At 46.2% G+C, this 19,022-nt stretch overlaps 1 protein-coding gene across 1 annotated transcript in view; it reads left to right on the forward strand.

Annotated features, from left to right (window-relative positions):
• LOC144533810 (ankyrin repeat and SOCS box protein 2-like) overlaps positions 1–11,599 on the forward strand; it is a 21,051-nt gene extending 9,452 nt beyond the window's left edge. The window contains exons 3-9 of the mRNA XM_078275376.1: positions 1–160; positions 1,654–1,809; positions 3,918–4,163; positions 4,593–4,764; positions 8,155–8,725; positions 9,071–9,215; positions 11,454–11,599. The exon at positions 1–160 is cut by the window's left edge and continues 10 nt beyond it. Coding sequence (XP_078131502.1) covers positions 1–160; positions 1,654–1,809; positions 3,918–4,163; positions 4,593–4,764; positions 8,155–8,725; positions 9,071–9,215; positions 11,454–11,599 — 1,596 coding nt within the window. The remainder of the gene's footprint in view (positions 161–1,653; positions 1,810–3,917; positions 4,164–4,592; positions 4,765–8,154; positions 8,726–9,070; positions 9,216–11,453) is intronic.
• The last annotated feature ends 7,423 nt before the right edge of the window (positions 11,600–19,022 follow it).

Below are 19,022 nucleotides of genomic sequence, written 5' to 3' on the forward strand. Positions count from 1 at the left end.
CCTGTGCAGGCGGTGATTATGGACGGAGATGCGGCTGCTCTGATGGATTTGGTGGGCCGGCGCTGCAGCAGTCTGATGGAGCCCAACGATGAAGGCTGGATCGCTCTGCATGAAGCCGCTTATTACGGACAGCTGCACTGCGTCGCCATCCTCATCAAATGTTGGTTTTCACACTTAAACTGACTTCACACGGGACTAATATTATCACAGGACCTTGGTGTTCGGAGGAATATGGTTGGTCGTTAGAATCTTTACAAATTACAGACCTGGCCGATTCTCACTGGATTAAGATAACAGACAACCTCTGTAATGATTACTCAGACTGATGTCATGAAGTGGTATTCGTACGCCATTATTGGCGTGTTATCAAGACATATACTCTCTTTTTAGCGTGTTTATCAACTTGGCCTCCATTGACTTACATTACCTTGCGATTGCGATTGCGCCGTAGCGAGTAGTATGAAAGGGAGAAAATCTGCGTAGGGAGGTTGGTCGGGGGGGAGGACGGGTCAAACACAGGACTTTCACCCAGAAGACCGGGGATCAGATCCCGCGTGTAACGTTTCCTAAACCCAACCCGTCCGCTGTATACGGTGCTCAAAATGTGTACAGATAACACGCCACGTGGCTTAAGAAAGTGGCGTGTATGTTTAAGTCATGATGTCATGTTGGATTACTAGCGGTCCCCAGGTAATATTTGTCCTGTGTGAATACAGCTTAATTCTAATTCTAACTCTTAATAAAAATAAATAAAATGTTAAGTTTGTTTTCAGCCGTCACACTTAAACCAACACCTCTTTCATTTTAACTGCTGTTCCTGTTATGGTTTTGGTTTTTTGCTTTGTTTCCTGTTTTAATTTGGATCTGGTATTTTGGTTCTACTTTGGTTCGTCTTGTCTCCTTGTTTGTGTAATTTATGGTCTTGTTTTGTATTATGTTCTGTTTCATGTTTTATTTTGATAGTCTGTTCTCTGTCTTGTCATGTCTAGTTTTGCTTCCTGTGTTTTCCCGCCTGTGTCCTGATTGTCTGATGTGCTCCACCTGTTCCCCAGCCCTGGTGGCACCTGTCCCGTGTTTGCTTGTTACCTGGTTTATTTAGCCTCTGTGTTTCCTTTGTCTCTTGTCAGATCGTTTTGTGTCCTTGCCCGGTTAGTTGATGTGTGTTTGTGTGCTTTCCCCGTGTCAGTTCTGTATTTCCCTGGTTTTTGTTCTCCCTTGGTTTTTTGGATACCTTTCTTCTTATTTTGGAATTGGTTTCTGCCTACTGTTTCCTTGGTTCATTTTTGTGTTTCGATTAATAAATCCTCGAGTTCAACCCTTCTCCCGCCTGCCTGCCTCTCCCTGCATTTGGGTCCTTTAATCCCTGGAAACGTGACAGTTCCGACATCTTTCAGTATTTCCCAGTTTTTTGGGAGAAGTCTTTAAAGGGTCCTGTCTTTCAACTAGCGACATAACGCTTCTGCTTCATCGCACAAATCACTAATTAGTTCTTGGTGCTATTTTTGGTGTTTTTTTTACTTTTCAGTCGCTTTTTTCAACTTTTTGTCCCTTATTTTCCGATGTTTTTCCCCTTTTCACGTCCGTTTCAGAACTATGAGAATAAACCATGATGTCACAGAGGGAGTTTGACCTTTGAGCCCTGTCTGTCCTCAGCTTATCCCGACTCGGTGAACTCGTGGAGTTTGATGAATCAGACCGCTCTGCTGCTGGCTGCGGGTCAAGGAAACGTTTCCTGTGTCGACTTCCTGCTGAGGCACGGAGCCGACCCAAACATCGCCAACAAGGACCGAGAGACGCCGCTGCTGACAGGTGAGCAGGTAACATTAGCCTACTGTTAGCTATCAGCTAGCTTAAACACGGTTAAACTGCTAACGGATGTTAGAGGCAACAGAAAGTTAACACTACACTTGGCAGCAGGTAACGTTAGCATAGATCTGGGTTCAGGCACCGTTAAAGTGTTAAGTTTGTAAAGCTGAGTGAGTTTTCTACTAGACGCCATCACAAGTATGTAACAACCTTTCAGAGGCTGTTACAGTTGATTTTATCCGACAAAAAGTGAGCATTGTGGCTGGTTAGCTCAGTGGGTAGAGCAGGCACACATATATAGAGGTTTATTATTTGACGCAGAAGGTCCAGTGTTCGAGTCCAACCTGTGATGATTTCCTGCATGTGTTCCCTCTCTCTCCCCTTTCATGTCTGAGCTGTCCTGTCATTAAGGTTTGGACACTAAAACGACTAGGTAAGATTAGAAAGAAGATTGGGGTTTGGGTTAAAACACTCCAGGGGAACAAACTTGCGTTTCCAGGGTGAAAGTATTTTTTATTTGAAAAATATGTGGCTTGAAAGCACTATGTTTATGACCCACCCATCCCACCCATCCCCCTAAACCTCCTCCTTACGCAGCCCACAGTGCTGTTATACAGCAGCAGTCGATGTGGTGCTGACAGCAAAAAATACACCGAATGCTTAGAAATTACAAGGATTAACTTTTCAATTCAATTTTATTTATAGTATCAAATCATAACAAGAGTTATCTAAAGACACTTTACAGATAGAGTAGGTCGTAGCAGGACATAGCAGGGCACTGCAGGGCGTTGCAGGACATAGCAGGGCACTGCAGGGCGTTACAGGACATAGCAGGGCACTGCAGGGCGTTACAGGACGTAGCAGGACATAGCAGGGCGTTACAGGACATAGCAGGGCACTGCAGGGCGTTACAGGACGTAGCAGGGCACTGCAGGGCGTTACAGGACATAGCAGGGCACTGCAGGGCGTTACAGGACGTAGCAGGACATAGCAGGGCGTTACAGTACGTAGCAGAGCACTGCAGGGCGTTACAGGACGTAGCAGGACATAGCAGGGCACTGCAGGGCATTACAGGACGTAGCAGGACATAGCAGGGCGTTACAGTACGTAGCAGAGCACTGCAGGGCATTACAGGACGTAGCAGGACATAGCAGGGCACCGCAGGGCACCGCAGGGCGTTGCAGGGCGTTGCAGGACATAGCAGGGCACTGCAGAACGTAACAGGACGTAGCAGGGCGTAGCAGGGCACTGCAGGATGTAGCAGGACATAGCAGGGCACTGCAGAACGTAACAGGACGTAGCAGGGCGTAGCAGGGCACTGCAGGATGTAGCAGGACATAGCAGGGCACTGCAGGGCGTTACAGGACGTAGCAGGACGTAGCAGTATACAAGGCTGTAGTTACTTCTTTTTTTCCACTTTTTTCAAATTTTTTGTCGCTATTTTTGAAGTTTGTCACCTTTTTTTTAAGATTTTGTCGTTTTGACCTATTTTTCTACTGTCTTTTTTTCTTCAAAGTTGTTGTCTGTTTTTTCAAAGTTTTTTTCAGCATTTTCAGTTTGTCGCTTATTTGAATTTTTGTCATTTTTGTCGCCCTAGTGTTGCCTTCATTCTTTCCACTGTTTTTTTTTCTCAAAGTTTTTATTACTATCTTTGACCTATTCTTGCCTTTACTTCCTTCTTTCTACCGTCTTTTTCCAAGGTTTTGTTGTTTTTCCATCAGCATTTCAATGGTACAAGGCAGTTGTTTAGTAAATCTATCGCTGACATCGCTGTATTCTAACTCTTTATATCGACGTTTTTTTTCTTTCTACCAAAACGTATTCACGCTTGTTAGGGGGTACATGGCTTAAAAAAAAACTGTTCAAAGGGGGTACATTATTGAAAAAAGCTTGAGAACCACTGCTCTATAGTGATGTAATCATTACAGTCTTTGTGCTGTCAAAAATGTTAAGTTTGTAAAAGTTTAGTGAGGATTTGACTGGACGCCATCACAAATATGTCCCAAACGTCCTGCGATCTGAAAGAAGAGGATGGTGTGATGGGTGTGATGGTGTGATGGTTGATGTTTGATGTGTTGATGGGTTGATGGTTTTATGATTGTTGTTTCCAGCGTGTGAGAAGCCGAACGAAGCCATCGTGGAGCTGCTGTTGAAGTTTGGTGCTCAGGTGAATCGCTGCAGCGTTCAGGGAGAAACTTGTCTTCACGTCGCATGCAGACACGGACAACTGAACCTCTGCAGGACGTTACTAGAGGCCGGAGCCGAACTGAACCGCAAGAACATCTATGGCCTGCAGCCCATCTTCACCGCCGCGCAGCACGGACACGTCGACATCATCAACCTGCTCGCCAGCAAAGGTCTGCCCCAAGAACACCCGCAATCAAGTCTCTCATCAGGTGTTTCTAACCCTAATCCTTAAAGGTGCACTATGAGTTCCTGCATGGTTTCAGCGTGATTTCATTTTTGTCTCAAATGGTAGTCATCTCTCCTTGATCCGCTAGCTGCTTGCCCCCCCCCCCCCACATCGTTTTAAAGCCCGGTCTCAGGAGACAACACAGAGGTCGAAAACGTCAAACAAACACTAGAGGCACAGGCTGGGCACCAAAATACAACAGCTAACAGATCAAGGAGAGATGACTACATTACTACTATTATGACTACATTTGAGACAAAAATGAAATTGCGCTGAAACCACGCAGGAACTCATAGTGCACCTTTAACCCAGCAAAGGTCTGTCCCCAAAACACCCGCAATCAAGTTTATTATCAGGTGTTTCTGTTCCCCAGGTGCAGATATAAATGGACAGGCAGCAGACGGAGCCACGCCGCTGTTCGAAGCCTGTAAGAACGGTCATGTTTCGGCGGTGGAGGCTCTGTTGTCTCTGAAAGCGGACGCTAACCGATCCATGAAGTCTGGCCTGCTGCCTCTTCATGCAGCTGTTCAGAACAACCACTCACGGTCTGAGAAACTATTTTACCTTCAGCAACTGTTCTGTGCTTCATTGATGCTGTTTGAATAAATCCTCTGCTACTCTGTGATCGACTCAAAAGGAGGTTGCGAGATCTGGGTAAAGACCAAGAATCACTTTTTGATCTTAGTTTTATGGCGTCTCACGAACATCTTCAGAATGCATTTACATGAATTGACTTTTGGCTGTGGTATTCCTCTGATTACCATCTCTAAATGTTTGTTCTTTTGCTAAAAGTGTTTTTCAAATTCTTTGGCTCTGCGTCTGTCTTGCTTAAGCTGAATCAGACAGATTCCCAGCACTGATGCTGACGCTGATTCAACATGTTGAATCGGCCAAAAAAGGGCAGACAAGGGTCAAAGTGTGGTGACGGTGCGCGACACAACACAAAAACTATGACAACTTGAACCGAAGGCCGGCGATCTCCTGCTGTTTAGACCACACTCTATAATTCACAGAGACCAACAAGGGCGAGTAAAAACTTCCAGAAACCTCGGACAGACCCTGGCTCCTGGTGGGCGGCCAGCTGCCTGCAAATACAGAAATATGATTCATCCATCCATCCATCCATCCATCCATCTTCATCCGCTTATCCGGGGTCGGGTCGCGGGGGTAGCAGCTCCAGCAGGGGACCCCAAACTTCCCTTTCCCGGGCCACATTAACCAGCTCCGACTGGGAGATCCCGAGGCGTTCCCAGGCCAGGTTAGAGATATAATCCCTCCACCTAGTCCTGGGTCTCCCCCGAGGCCTCCTCCCAGCTGGACGTGCCTGGAACACCTCCCTAGGGAGGCGCCCAGGGGGCATCCTTACCAGATGCCCAAACCACCTCAACTGGCTCCTTTCGACGCAAAGGAGCAGTGGCTCTACTCCGAGCTCCTCACGGATAACTGAGTCTCTAAGGGAGACGCCAGCTACCCTCCTGAGGAAACCCATTTCGGCCACTTGTACCCTGGATCTTGTTCTTTCGGTCATGACCCAGCCTTCATGACCATAGGTGAGGGTAGGAACAAAAACTGACCGGTAGATTGAGAGCTTTGCCTTCTGGCTCAGCTCTCTTTTCGTCACAACGGTGCGATAAATTGAATGTAATACCGCACCTGCTGTGCCGATTCTCCGACCAATCTCCCGCTCCATTGTCCCCTCACTCGCGAACAAGACCCCAAGGTACTGGAACTCCTTCACTTGGGGTAAGGACCCATTCCCTACCTGGAGAAGGCACTCCATTGGTTTCCTGCTGAGAACCATGGCCTCCGATTTAGTGGTGCTGATCCTCATCCCAGCCGCTTCACACTCGGCTGCGAATCGATCCAGTGAGTGCTGAAGGTCACAGGCCGATGATGCCATCAGGACCACATCATCTGCAAAAAGCAGCGATGAGATCCCCAGCCCACTGAACTGCAACCCCTCTCCACCCTGACTACGCCTCGATATCCTGTCCATAAATACTACAAACAGGATTGGTGACAAAGTACAGCCCTGGCGGAGGCCAACTCTCACCTGAAACGAGTCCAACTTACTTCCGAGAACCCGGACACAGCTCTCGCTTTGGTCGTACAGAGATTGGATGGCCCTGAGAAGGGACCCCCTCACCCCGTACTCCCACAGCACCTCCCACAGTATCTCCCGGGGCACCCGGTCATACGCCTTCTCCAGATCCACAAAACACATGTAGACTGGTTGGGCATACTCCCAGGCTCCCTCCAGTATCCTTGCGAGAGTAAAGATCTGGTCCGTTGTTCCACGACCAGGACGGAATCCGCATTGTTCCCCTTCAACCTGAGATTCGACTATCGACCGAACCCTCCTTTCCAGCACCTTGGAGTAGACTTTACCGGGAGGCTGAGAAGTGTGATACCCCTGTAATTGGCACACACCCTCTGGTCCCCCCCTTTTTAAAAAGGGGAACCACCACCCCGGTCTGCCACTCCTTAGGCACTGTCCCAGACTTCCACGCAATGTTGAAGAGGCGTGTCAACCAAGACAACCCCTCCACACCCAGAGCTTTAAGCATTTCTGGGCGGATGTCATCAATTCCTGGGGCTTTGCCACTGTGGAGTTGTTTAACTACCTCAGCAACCTCCACCAGGGAAATTGATGCCAATCCCCCCCCTCATCCTCCAGCTCTGCCTCTACAATAGAGGGCATATTAGTCGGATTTAGGAGTTCCTCAAAGTGCTCCTTCCACCGCCCTATTACCTCCTCAGTTGAGGTCAACAGCGTCCCATCCTTACTGTACACAGCTTGGATGGTTCACCGCTTCCCCCTCCTGAGGTGGCGAACGGTTTTCCAGAAGTACCTTGGTGCCGACCGAAAGTCCTTCTCCATGTCTTCTCCGAACTTCTCCCACACACGCTGCTTTGCCTCTTTCACGGCAGAGGCTGCAGCCCTTCGGGCCCTTCGGTACCTTGCAACTGCCTCCGGAGTCGTCTGGGATAACATGTCCCGGAAAGACTCCTTCTTCAGTCGGACAGCTTCCCTGACCACCGGTGTCCACCACGGTGTTCGTGGGTTACCGCCCCTTGAGACACCTAAGACCCTAAGACCACAGCTCCTCACCGCAGCTTTCAGCAATGGAAACTTTGAACATTGTCCACTCGGGTTCAATGCCCCCAGCCTCCACAGGGATGCACGAAAAGCTCCGCCCGGAGGTGTGAGTTGAAAGTCTGTCAGACAGGGGCCTCCTCCAGACGTTCCCAATTTACCCGCACTACCCGTTTGGGCTTACCAGGTCTGTCCAGAGTCTTCCCCCACCCCCCTGACCCAACTCACCACCAGATGGTGATCGGTTGACAGCTCCACCCCTCTCTTCACCCGAGTGTCCAAAACATATGGCCTCAGATCAGATGAAACGATTATAAAATCGATCATTGACCTTTGGCCTAGGGTGCTCTGGTACCAAGTACACTTATGAGCATCCCTATGTTCGAACATGGTGTTCGTTATAGACAATCCATGACTAGCACAGAAGTCCAACAACAAACAACCACTCTGGTTTAGATCAGGGAGGCCGTTCCTCCCAATCACGCCTCTCCATGTGTCTCCATCATTACCCACGTGCGCGTTGAAGTCCCCCAGCAGAACTATGGAGTCCCCAACTGGAGCCCCATGCAGGACTCCACTCAAGGTCTCCAAGAAGGCCGAATACTCCGAACTCTTGTTTATATAATATAATATATAATATAATTATATATACATAAAACATAATTATAGCATTTATACATATAGCATATAATTATATGCTATATGACATAAAGTATGCTATAGCTATATAAACTGACAGGAAGTGTTTCTCGCTGACAGGAAGTGTTTCTCGCTGACAGGAAGTGTTTCTCACTAACAGGAAGTGTTTTTTGCTGACAGGAAGTGCTTCTGTTTCCAGAATCGTGTTGCTGCTGATCCCGCTGACCAGCATGGTGCGAGTGCGGCGCTGCGGCATCAGCCCGCTGCACGTCGCTGCGGAGCACAACCGCGATGACATCATGGCGCTGCTGATCCAGTCCGGCTTTGACGTGAACAGCCGGCTGTCGTGCGACCGCTCGGCGATGTTCGAGGACCGCCGCAGCACGGCGCTCTACTTCTCCGTGATCAACGGGAACCTGGAAGCCGCGGAGATGCTGCTGGCGGCCGGCGCCGACCCCGACCTGGACGTCTTCAACCCGCTGCTCATCGCCGTGCGGCTCTGCTGGATGGAGATGGCGGCACTGCTGCTGCACTACGGTGCCAACGCCAACGCTCAGATCGCCACGGAGCCGTGCGCCTTCCCGGCGGCCATCTTGCTCCGGATGGAATCTCTGCCGATGCTCAAGCTGCTGCTGGACCACGGCTGCGACGCGGCACCGTGCTTCGACTGTCCGCACGGTGCGAAAACTCACCCGCCCGTCACGCCGGCACGCCAGCCCTTCGAAGAGATGCGCGGCAGCAGAGCCGCTCCCCCACAGCACTGCGTTCAGGTGACTCAAACTAACAGTAAAAAGTAACTAATTCAAAATGTACTCAGACTAAAAGTTACTTTATCTTTTACTCTTTTACATTTATACTTATGTAATATCTTATTTATATTTCTTTAATTAAAAGCCATATCACGCTTTCAATTTTAATTCGTTGATGGATACGTTGCCAAGGCAACGGCGCAAAACAACAATTTAAAATACTTCAAACAAAACTTACAACACTGAAGTAAAAGTAAAATTACAGACTTTAAAAACTACTTTAAAAAGTTAAAGTTCATCAAACAAACAACTCAGTTACAGTAACGTGAGTCTGTCAGATAAACTGTGTCCTCCATCTTGTTTCAGTTCTGTGAGGCGGTATCCGGTTGCCATGGCGCCGGGCCGATCATCTCGCTGCTGCTGGACTACGTCGGCCACGTCCGTCTCTGCTCGCGGCTGCTCGACGTCCTGGACAGCCGCAGCGACTGGAAGCCCATCAAACTCAAAGCTCGTAAGAAACAAAAGCAACGCCCGCACAAAACTAACTTCATTTGAACTGAGTGGTTTATCGTTGGTGCTTCTTGCATGTTAGGGCCCAGACACAGAGTCCCTCAGAACACCGAAGAGACGAGACGTAATACGTCTCCATAACAGCAGGCGGCGCTAATCTGGATTGTCGCCTAAAAAATGAAAACCAGCAGCTGATTGGACGAACGTGTCACGTGGGTCTGGCTGCTCCCCGACCATCATGGCGTCTCGTTCAGAATATGATCTCATATTGTCCTAAAATAGTTCACCGTAACGTGTTTCTGGAAACATGTGAAGAGAGAAACAGGCCGTGCAGCTGCTGAATCTGTCTTCATTTCAGATCAACAAAGGTCAGTTTATCAGATTAATGTCAGATGTTGAGAGACTCTAGTCACGCTCATCCTGCTCCCCGTTTCCTGGTTAGCTCTCCACCAATCAGATGGGTCATTGAGTCTGACTGCCGGCAGTGCCTGCCCCACCGATTATACATGTCAAATCAGCCAAAATGAAGGCTGACGGCCCCTCGGACGGACGACGGCACGGAGCACCGACCAGACTGGAGTCACCGACCTCCCAGACTGTCAGATCGGACGGTTATCGGCTCGGTGTGTCAGCGCCTTTAGACCCTTTAGTCCTGAGCTCTGTATGTTAGAGCCTTTAGTCCTGATTTCTGTATGTTAGAGCCTTTAGTCCTGAGCTCTGGTGCTCTGTATGTTAGACCCTTTAGTCCTGAGCTCTGGTGCTCTGTATGTTAGAGCCTTTAGTCCAGAGCTCTGGTGCTCTGTATGTTAGAGCCTTTAGTCCTGAGCTCTGTATGTTAGACCCTTTAGTCCTGAGCTCTGGTGCTCTGTATGTTAGAGCCTTTGGTCCTGAGCTCTGGTGCTCTGTATGTTAGAGCCTTTAGTCCTGAGCTCTGGTGCTCTGTATGTTAGAGCCTTTAGTCCTGAGCTCTGGTGCTCTGTATGTTAGAGCCTTTGGTCCTGAGCTCTGGTGCTCTGTATGTTAGACCCTTTAGTCCTGAGCTCTGGTGCTCTGTATGTTAGAGCCTTTAGTCCTGAGCTCTGGTGCTCTGTATGTTAGAGCCTTTAGTCCTGAGCTCTGTATGTTAGAGCCTTTAGTCCGGACCTCTGGTGCTCTGTATGTTAGAGCCTTTAGTCCTGAGTTCTGTATGTTAGAGCCTTTAGTCCTGAGCTCTGGTGCTCTGTATGTTAGAGCCTTTAGTCCAGAGCTCTGGTGCTCTGTATGTTAGAGCCTTTAGTCCTGAGCTCTGTATGTTAGAGCCTTTGGTCCTGAGCTCTGGTGCTCTGTATGTTAGAGCCTTTGGTCCTGAGCTCTGGTGCTCTGTATGTTAGAGCCTTTGGTCCTGAGCTCTGGTGCTCTGTATGTTAGAGCTTTTGGTCCTGAGGTCTGGTACTCTGACTCTGTGTGTTACACCAGGTGTAAGAAATCTGCGGGGGGATTTTGACGAACAGATTAAAAATGTAGAGAAGGCAGTTCCTGCCTAATTTAGTTCAAGGCTGGATTATTGTTAATATCTATGGTTATATAATTGTCTTTATGTCGGCCTTCCATCTCCGGCCTTCAACATGTGCAAAATGCTGCTGCTCACTTCTTAACGAACGCCTCCCGAAGTGCACATACCCTCACAATTTCAAACCAGGGGCACGTTCCATCTCCAAATGGCATGGAGAGTGTTGCTATGGTTACCGTGTTGAAGGACATGTTTCCTCTGGTTTGGTAGGCGTGTCTCTTTTGTTATGTCCCAGGTGATAGCCAATCAGCAGAGAGATGTCTGTAAACTCATGGTGGTAAAAAAGGCAGAAAGCTCACAGCTCTGGGGGTGGGGCTGTGATTGTCTGAGGGAGCTGGGGTCGGGGCTGTGATTGTCTGAGGGAGCTGAGGGTGGGGCTGTGATTGGCTGGGTGGTCTGGGAGTGGGGCTGCGATTGGCTGAGGGAGCTGGGGGCGAGCTGTGATTGGCTGGGTGGTCTGGGAGTGGGGCTGTGATTGGCTGAGGGATCTGGGGGTGGGGCTGTGATTGGCAGAGGGAGCTAGGGGCGGGGCTGTGATTGGCTGGGTGGTCTGGGAGTGTGGTTGTGATTGGCTGGGGGCGGGGCTGTGATTGGCTGAGGGAGCTGGGGGCGAGCTGTGATTGGCTGAGGGATCTGGGGACGGGGCTGTGATTGGCTGAGTGGTTTCTCAGCGTCTGTGTTCTCTTCCAGTTCCTCCTCATCCTCTGATGCAGCTCTGCAGGCTGAAGATCAGACATCAAGTCGGAGTTCGAAAACTCAAACTGCTCCACACTCTGCCACTTCCTGTCACTCTGGTCCGCTTCCTGCAGTACGACGTCCACTGCTCACTCTTCTAAACTCTCCTAAACTCTCCTAAATACCAGACTGCTGTTGCCAATGGCAAACCTAGACATTTTGCCCAATAAATTATTTGTGTTTATTCAATGATTTAAAAAAGAAGCTCATATAAAAGTACAGGTCGACATTAAAACTCACCGAGGATAAAACCCAAAATGTGTGAAGGGTTTTGTCCGTTGGGGTCCTTTAGTCAAACATCTAACAGATTCTTCAAAGTAAAACAGTTGAGAACGCTACACTGTAACCATTTCTCTAATCATGCTCAGGTCCACATTATTCCTCTGTGTGCTTTTACTCATTACACTATTACATCCAAAAGGAATATCATCTGTCTGGAAATCTTTTGTAAAGCAGGTTTGATTTTCTCTTAGTAGTGAAAAATAATGAAGTACTTTGGTACCATGTTTTTCACAGTTCTTGAGACCGGTTTTTCCTCCGTCGACCAGTTCAGATTCATATTATCAGAGAGCAGGGGGAATGAGAGGGGGAACGCCAGAGCAGGGGGAATGAGAGGGGAGACACCAGAGCAGGGGGAATGAGAGGGGGAACGCCAGAGCAGGGGGAATGAGAGGAGGAAACACCAGAGCAGGGGGAATGAGAGGGGGAAACGCAGTAGGAGATATTCCTTTTTAAACCGAATGTAGCAGTGGAGATGTAGCATAAGTCAGAGCTAAAAGCTAACTGGAGATTTGAACATATGACTACGTCTGTAACTGTAGTTTAAAAAAATGTCTAAAAAATACATAAAAAAATAATTCCCAGTGTCTTAGGCCCGGTGGATTACCAGGCTTAATACACTGGGGGAAGCTAAAGCATGTAGGGAAATTATTTTCTGACAGCTATGTATTTATATTGTGTAGATGCTCACTGAGGGTATTTTACTGTCTTATCTTTATGTGCTGCCAGTAAAACAGAACCTTCAGCATATAAAGATAGATTGCATGCGGCACCTGCTTTTAAGTCATTAATGTATAATGAAAAGAATAGAGGCCCCAGGATACTGCCCTGAGGCACCCCACCTCCCATGATTCTTGACTCTGAAAGTTTCCCATTAACGTTATCCCTTTGAGTGTGATTTATAGATACAACACAATACTGAAACCCACAGCAGTAACATGCTGTGATCTACTTTGCAGCTTTACAAAAGGTTCCTGTTTAAAATATATATTCATTTTTCTGCTCCTGTATAATTCATTAGTGTCTTTGAAAGAGCAAATGGAAACTGGTGTGTAGTTGTTTGGGTTTCTTTGCATGTAGTAGAATTACTCTTGCCATTTTTATCTCATCTGGGACTTGTACATTATTAATTTTATGAACATCAATCAGTGCCTTTACTAGGATTCAATTCAACTAACTCTTCTGCAGCCTCAGAAACCTTAGAGGAGATAAAAAGAACCAGGATTAACTGTTTATCCTCATATATACCTGAACTTTTGTTTACCAGTTGTTTTTTTAGCAATTGTAGCAAAATACGCATTTAATAGTTCAGTCAGTTCCTGTTTGTGTGATGTTTAATCTCCAGACTGAGATTATTTTAGATTTTAAAGGTTTACTGTTAATCCTTTAAGGCACTTCCAAAGCTTCCTCGGCTCAGTTTTCTAAACTCCTTACCTTCAGTTCTGAAGTCTTCCTGTGTTTGATGCTCACTTGCTTTTGTGTTGTATGGGATCATAAAAGGGTCATTAATTCACTCACTCACACACACACACACACACACACACACACACACACACACACACACACACACACACACACACACACACACACACACACTCACTCACTCACTCACTCACTCTCACACACACACACACTCATATACACACACACGCACACAAGATGATGTAATGTCTTATGTTTAAATGTTTACGTTTGTCAGTGACCTTTGACCTGTTTGTGCATTATGTAAGTGAAGTTGTAAAATAAAAACAGAACCTTTCCGTCATTCATTAAAAATGTCATATAACATTTTCATTCTTTGTTTTTATTAAATGTAGCAGAAATTCTGAGTGATCTTATAATAACTCAATCTAAAACCTTTTAACTTTTAAAAGACTGCAGATTCAAACTGCACATTAAATCAAATATCAAGTTTAAACTTTCTGGTGAACGTGGAAACTGTTGAATCATGTTGCTAGCCTTAGAGTGGTTTCTGGTGCATGGGATTTCCACGTGCACCAGAAACCACTCTAAGGCTAGCAACATGATGCTAACAAAGTACTGCTAACGTTATATGGCTACAGTTAATATTTCACGTTCATCATGTTTAAGACACTATCAGATACATATCGTAGCCGTTCTGACTGCTACTCAGATTGGTTTCTCTGTCGCTTCAGGGGCTCCGAAAGCATGTGTCAATAAACATTATTATTATCATTGTTGTTATTATAATCATTATTATTATTATATTACTATTATTATTTTATTATTATTATTATTATTATTATTATTACACAGAAGCATCGCTGCATGTCAGCAGACAGAGGTATCACTCTGATGCTTTTCTACTTTACATCCCAGTTTGTTTTGGGAACTGGTTGGTGGTATCTGCTGGTTTTAGCAGATTATTTGATTGTCATTATTATAAATTTAGATGAAGTAATATGTATTAAGTTGAACGTGTTTGTGTGTCTGTCCTGATCTCCATGTAACTTGGTAGAAGGTTTAAACACTATTTAAACTGCTTTACAGAAACTCATTAACGGTAAAAACAAGATCACATATAAAAGATAATGAAATGATGAATATGGTTTTAGAGACTAAAAGGTGGTGAGGAGCAGAAAAACAAAAAGCTTTAGTTCTTATTTAGGGAACTTTGTCCGGCGGCTGAAGACCTGGGGTCTGTTTCAGGAAGCAGGTTTACCAAACTGAGTCTGACCCTGATGTCTGAGATGGAAACTCTGAGTTTTTGGTTCCAGAACAGCTGATATGAGTTGGTTCAATCAACTCAGAGTAGGTTCACCACCACAATAAAAAGGCAGTATGAATGGAGCCATGATACTACGATTCACCATGGCAACAACCACAAACAAACAGCTCGGCGGAAATACTCATGAACACTAACAACGAGTTTGAACATGCATGTTGTTAAGAAAGCAAGACAGCAGCTGCTGTAAAAGAGAGAGAAGTGGTGTGGGAGAAAAGCTGCTGCTGGAGTCAATGCGTAAGCATTAACAGAGTATTAATGTCATATTTAATCACAGTTAACTGATAATATTACTGGTGAAAACTGGAATGGTATTACACCTATAATGTCATTTAGGTGCAATCCTGCGGGCGAAAACGTAAACTACTACTAATCCCATTCTGAGGCTGCAGCACCATGATCATTAACACAACTATAAATCATAATCATGTATTTCTTTTTAATGGCTCTCACTGGTTTGTCTCCAGGGAACACTACAAAAACGTTTAAAAAACGTTTCAGAGCGAGCCACACTTTTCTGACGGCTCTGCATACAGTGGCTTCACTATTACAGTCTGATCCGCATCACCAATAGAAAACTGATGCAAAACACGTAGCACAAAGCTGTGCTGGGATGTTAAAGCGTCCCCGATGGTGATGTAGTGATATGAGGACGATAAGGTATCTCCATATCTGATGGACTGGGAACAAATGTGGAACTGAAAATACATCTAGTCGGGACTCAATATCATCTCCCGACGTCAACTCTCTGTGAAGTAATCCAGCTTCTTCATCAACGGGATCGTCTACAAAAGGACATGACGTTAGAGAAATAAACCTTTAATAATCTGCCTAACATCAACCAATACGTTCTTTATTCATGCAGATAACTAACTGCATTAAAATGAGCCGGGTACAGACTGACTGACTGACTGAATGAATGAATGGATGAATGGATGAATGGATGAGTGAATGAATGAATGGATGAATGGATGAATGGATGAATGAATGAATGAATGAATGAATGAATGAATGGATGAATGGATGAATGGATGAATGAATGAATGAATGGATGAATGGATGAATGGATGAATGAATGAATGGATGAATGAATGAATGAATGAATGAATGAGGAAATGAGAGAGAAGAAACCTGGAGTTCCTCTCAGTCTCCTCCCTCTGACACTGTGTGAGAGGGAGGAGACTGAGAGAAGAAAACCTGCTCCCGACCAGGTTAGGTTCACAGACTCAGTTACCATAGTAACTGACTCTGAGGTTAAGTTACCATAGTAACTGACTCTGAGGTGAAGTTACCATAGTAACTGACTCTGAGGTTAGGTTCCCTCTCTTTCTGAAACAGTAAACCCAGAGCCCCCTCCTCTCAGGGTTACTAACTCAGAGTTTTCACTAAACCTGCTTTCTGAAACGGAGCCCTGCACACTTTGGGATTAGACAAATAAAATGTATTATTATTGTTGTTGAAGGAGGTCAGTGATGGCTTTTGGTCTTTGGCTGTTGACTTCTTTTGAACAGAATCTTAAAGTGGATTCTCTTGTTGACTGGGAGCCGCTGCAGTGGTCTCAGAACCGGAGGAATGGGATCAGGTCTGCTGGTCAAACTCTGGCAGCTGGAGTTGTTTTTAGACCGGCCTGTGAGAACGCTCTTCTCCAGTTTACTAAAAATGAACGCATGTCTAATTTTCTCAAGTGTCAGGGTGAAGCATGAGCCGAGGGAGAAGCCATTACATCTGAATCACGAGGCAGATACACAGATTATTTTTCACTTTCCTTAACATTGTAAGAGAGGGGCATTCGTGCTGCATTCATGTGGCGTTTGAAATAAGTTTTGGACCATATTTAAGGGCTCACCGTTTTCCTTTGCTCTTTGCTGTCAGACAGACACAGAAACAGCTTCAACAGGCTGTTTAACGCTCATCTTTTCTGCAGCGACAATGTTGATTCAACATTACGACTCAGATCTCATGCACACGCCAAAGTCAGAAGAACGACGGCCAAACTCTGGAAGCTGGAATGACGGGGAGCACATGAATGCAGCGCTGGCCTTGGCCGAGCTCTGTGCTCTCAGAGTGCCAATCTAGTTTTAAAAGTTTTATTTTATGCAACGTAGCACTGACCTTTACAGCAGTTAAATCTAAAAATACACACACACACACACACACACACACACACACACACACACACACACACACACCACACACACACACACACACACACACACACACACACACACACACACACACACACACACACACACACACACACACACACACACACACACACACACACACACACACACACACATAGTGCGTTTCCCCATCTTTGTGGGGGACCCGTCATTGACATAATGCATTCCCTAGCCCTTACCCTAACCTTAACCATCACCACTAAATGCCTAACCTAACCCTTACCCTCACCCTAACAGAACCTCATTCTAACCCTAATCCTAAAACCAGGTCTTAACCCTCAAACAGACCTTTAACCTTGGGGGTCCAGCATTTTGGGCCCACAAGGCTATGTAGACCCCACAAAGATATTGGACTCACGGTTTTTGGACCTCACAAATATAGTAAAACAAGAAACTCTCTCACACACACACACACACACACACACACACACACACACACACACACACACACACACACACACACACTCACACACACACACACACACACACACACACACACACACACACACACACACACACACACACACAGATTTGGCTCCTTAAACAGGGCCGTGGAGCAGTGTTCGTGTCGTGGAGAAGTTAAGGAGAAAACTCAAGCCTTTCACCAGGAAACCGGTGTTCATGACCCGTGAGTCCACTAATCGTTTTGGGATCTAAACTTAACTGTTGTTGCTGCATGCCGCTCACTTTTTGTCGGCTAAACTCAACTGTAATGGCCTCTAAAGGATCGTCCCCGCACGGTGCTCTGGATCCGGCTCACAGTCACCTTTTCTCTAAACTGAACCGTAAAGACGCTAAAGTCGACCAGCCGGCGGTCGCTGTAACTTCATAGGATTTCATACGAATTGTTGTGCATGAGTTTTGGTACGAACCCGTTCATGAGAATGTGTTGACTGGCTAATTTCAGCGGCTCTACTCCGAGTTGCTCATGATGACTGTGCTTCTCTCCCTGTCTCTGTCGCCAGCCCCCCCCCCCCGCTGGTACCTTGGATCTGGGTCTTTAGGTTCATGACCCAGTAGTGTCATGTGAGGGTCAGAACCAAAACTGGTTGGTAGATCGAGACCTCTGCCTACCGGCTTAGCTCTCTTTCACCACAAGAAAGAGAGCTGCTCTGATATTCCGGACAATATCATTTAAAAAAATATTTTTGATTGTGTTGAACTGTGTGTCCAGCGGTAACTTTAGAGGTTATCTTGTCAACAAGCTCAGACTTCACGTTCTTAAAATAAACCTCAAGTGACCCCTCCTCCCCACAGAGACACAGCAGTCTGCAGACAGACATACACAGAGACAGACAGACAGAGAGGCAGACAGAGAGACAGACAGAGAGACAGACAGATAGACAGATAGACAGACAGACAGACACACACACAGAGACAGACAGACAGACAGAGAGACAGACAGAGAGACAGACAGACAGATAGACAGAGAAACAGACAGACAGATAGACAGACAGACAGACAGATAGACAGAGAGACAGACAGACAGAGAGACAGACAGAGAGACAGAGAGACAGACAGACAGAGAGACAGACAGAGAGACAGACAGACAGAGAGACAGACAGAGAGACAAAGAGACAGAGAGACAGACAGACAGAGAGACAGACAGAGAGACACACAGAGAGACAGACAGACAAACAGACAGACAGACATCTGAGAGGAAACTTTGGATACATAAAGAAGCTCATTTTTCAAATAGAGGTGAGTAGTTTCTTGTTCGGTCACCTTCTGGTGTCACTGTCACCGCTGCTGTCTGTCTGATGTTTTATACGTATGAAATCACAGCTGTCTGTCTGATGTTTTATACGTATGAAATCACAGCTGTCTGTCTGATGTCATATACGTATGAAATCACAGCTGTCTGTCTGATGTCATATACGTATGAAATCACAGCTGTCTGTCTGATGTCATATACGTATGAAATCACAGCTGTCTGTCTGATGGTTGATACATATGAAATCACAGCTGTCTGTCTGATGGTTGATACGTATGAAATCACAGCTGTCTGTCTGATGGTTGATACATATGAAATCACAGCTGTCTGTCTGATGGTTGATACGTATGAAATCACAGCTGTCTGTCTGATGGTTGATACATATGAAATCACAGCTGTCTGTCTGATGGTTGATACATATGAAATCACAGCTGTCTGTCTGATGGTTGATACGTATGAAATCACAGCTGTCTGTCTGATGGTTGATACGTATGAAATCACAGCTGTCTGTCTGTCTGATGTTTTATATGTATAAAATCACAGCTGTCTGATGTTTTATGTTTTGCATGTGTGTTTTGGTCTTGTGATGTCACAGCTCCGTC

Source organism: Sander vitreus, chromosome 18 (assembly GCF_031162955.1).
Source record: "Sander vitreus isolate 19-12246 chromosome 18, sanVit1, whole genome shotgun sequence".
Taxonomy (NCBI): Eukaryota; Metazoa; Chordata; class Actinopteri; order Perciformes; family Percidae; genus Sander; species Sander vitreus.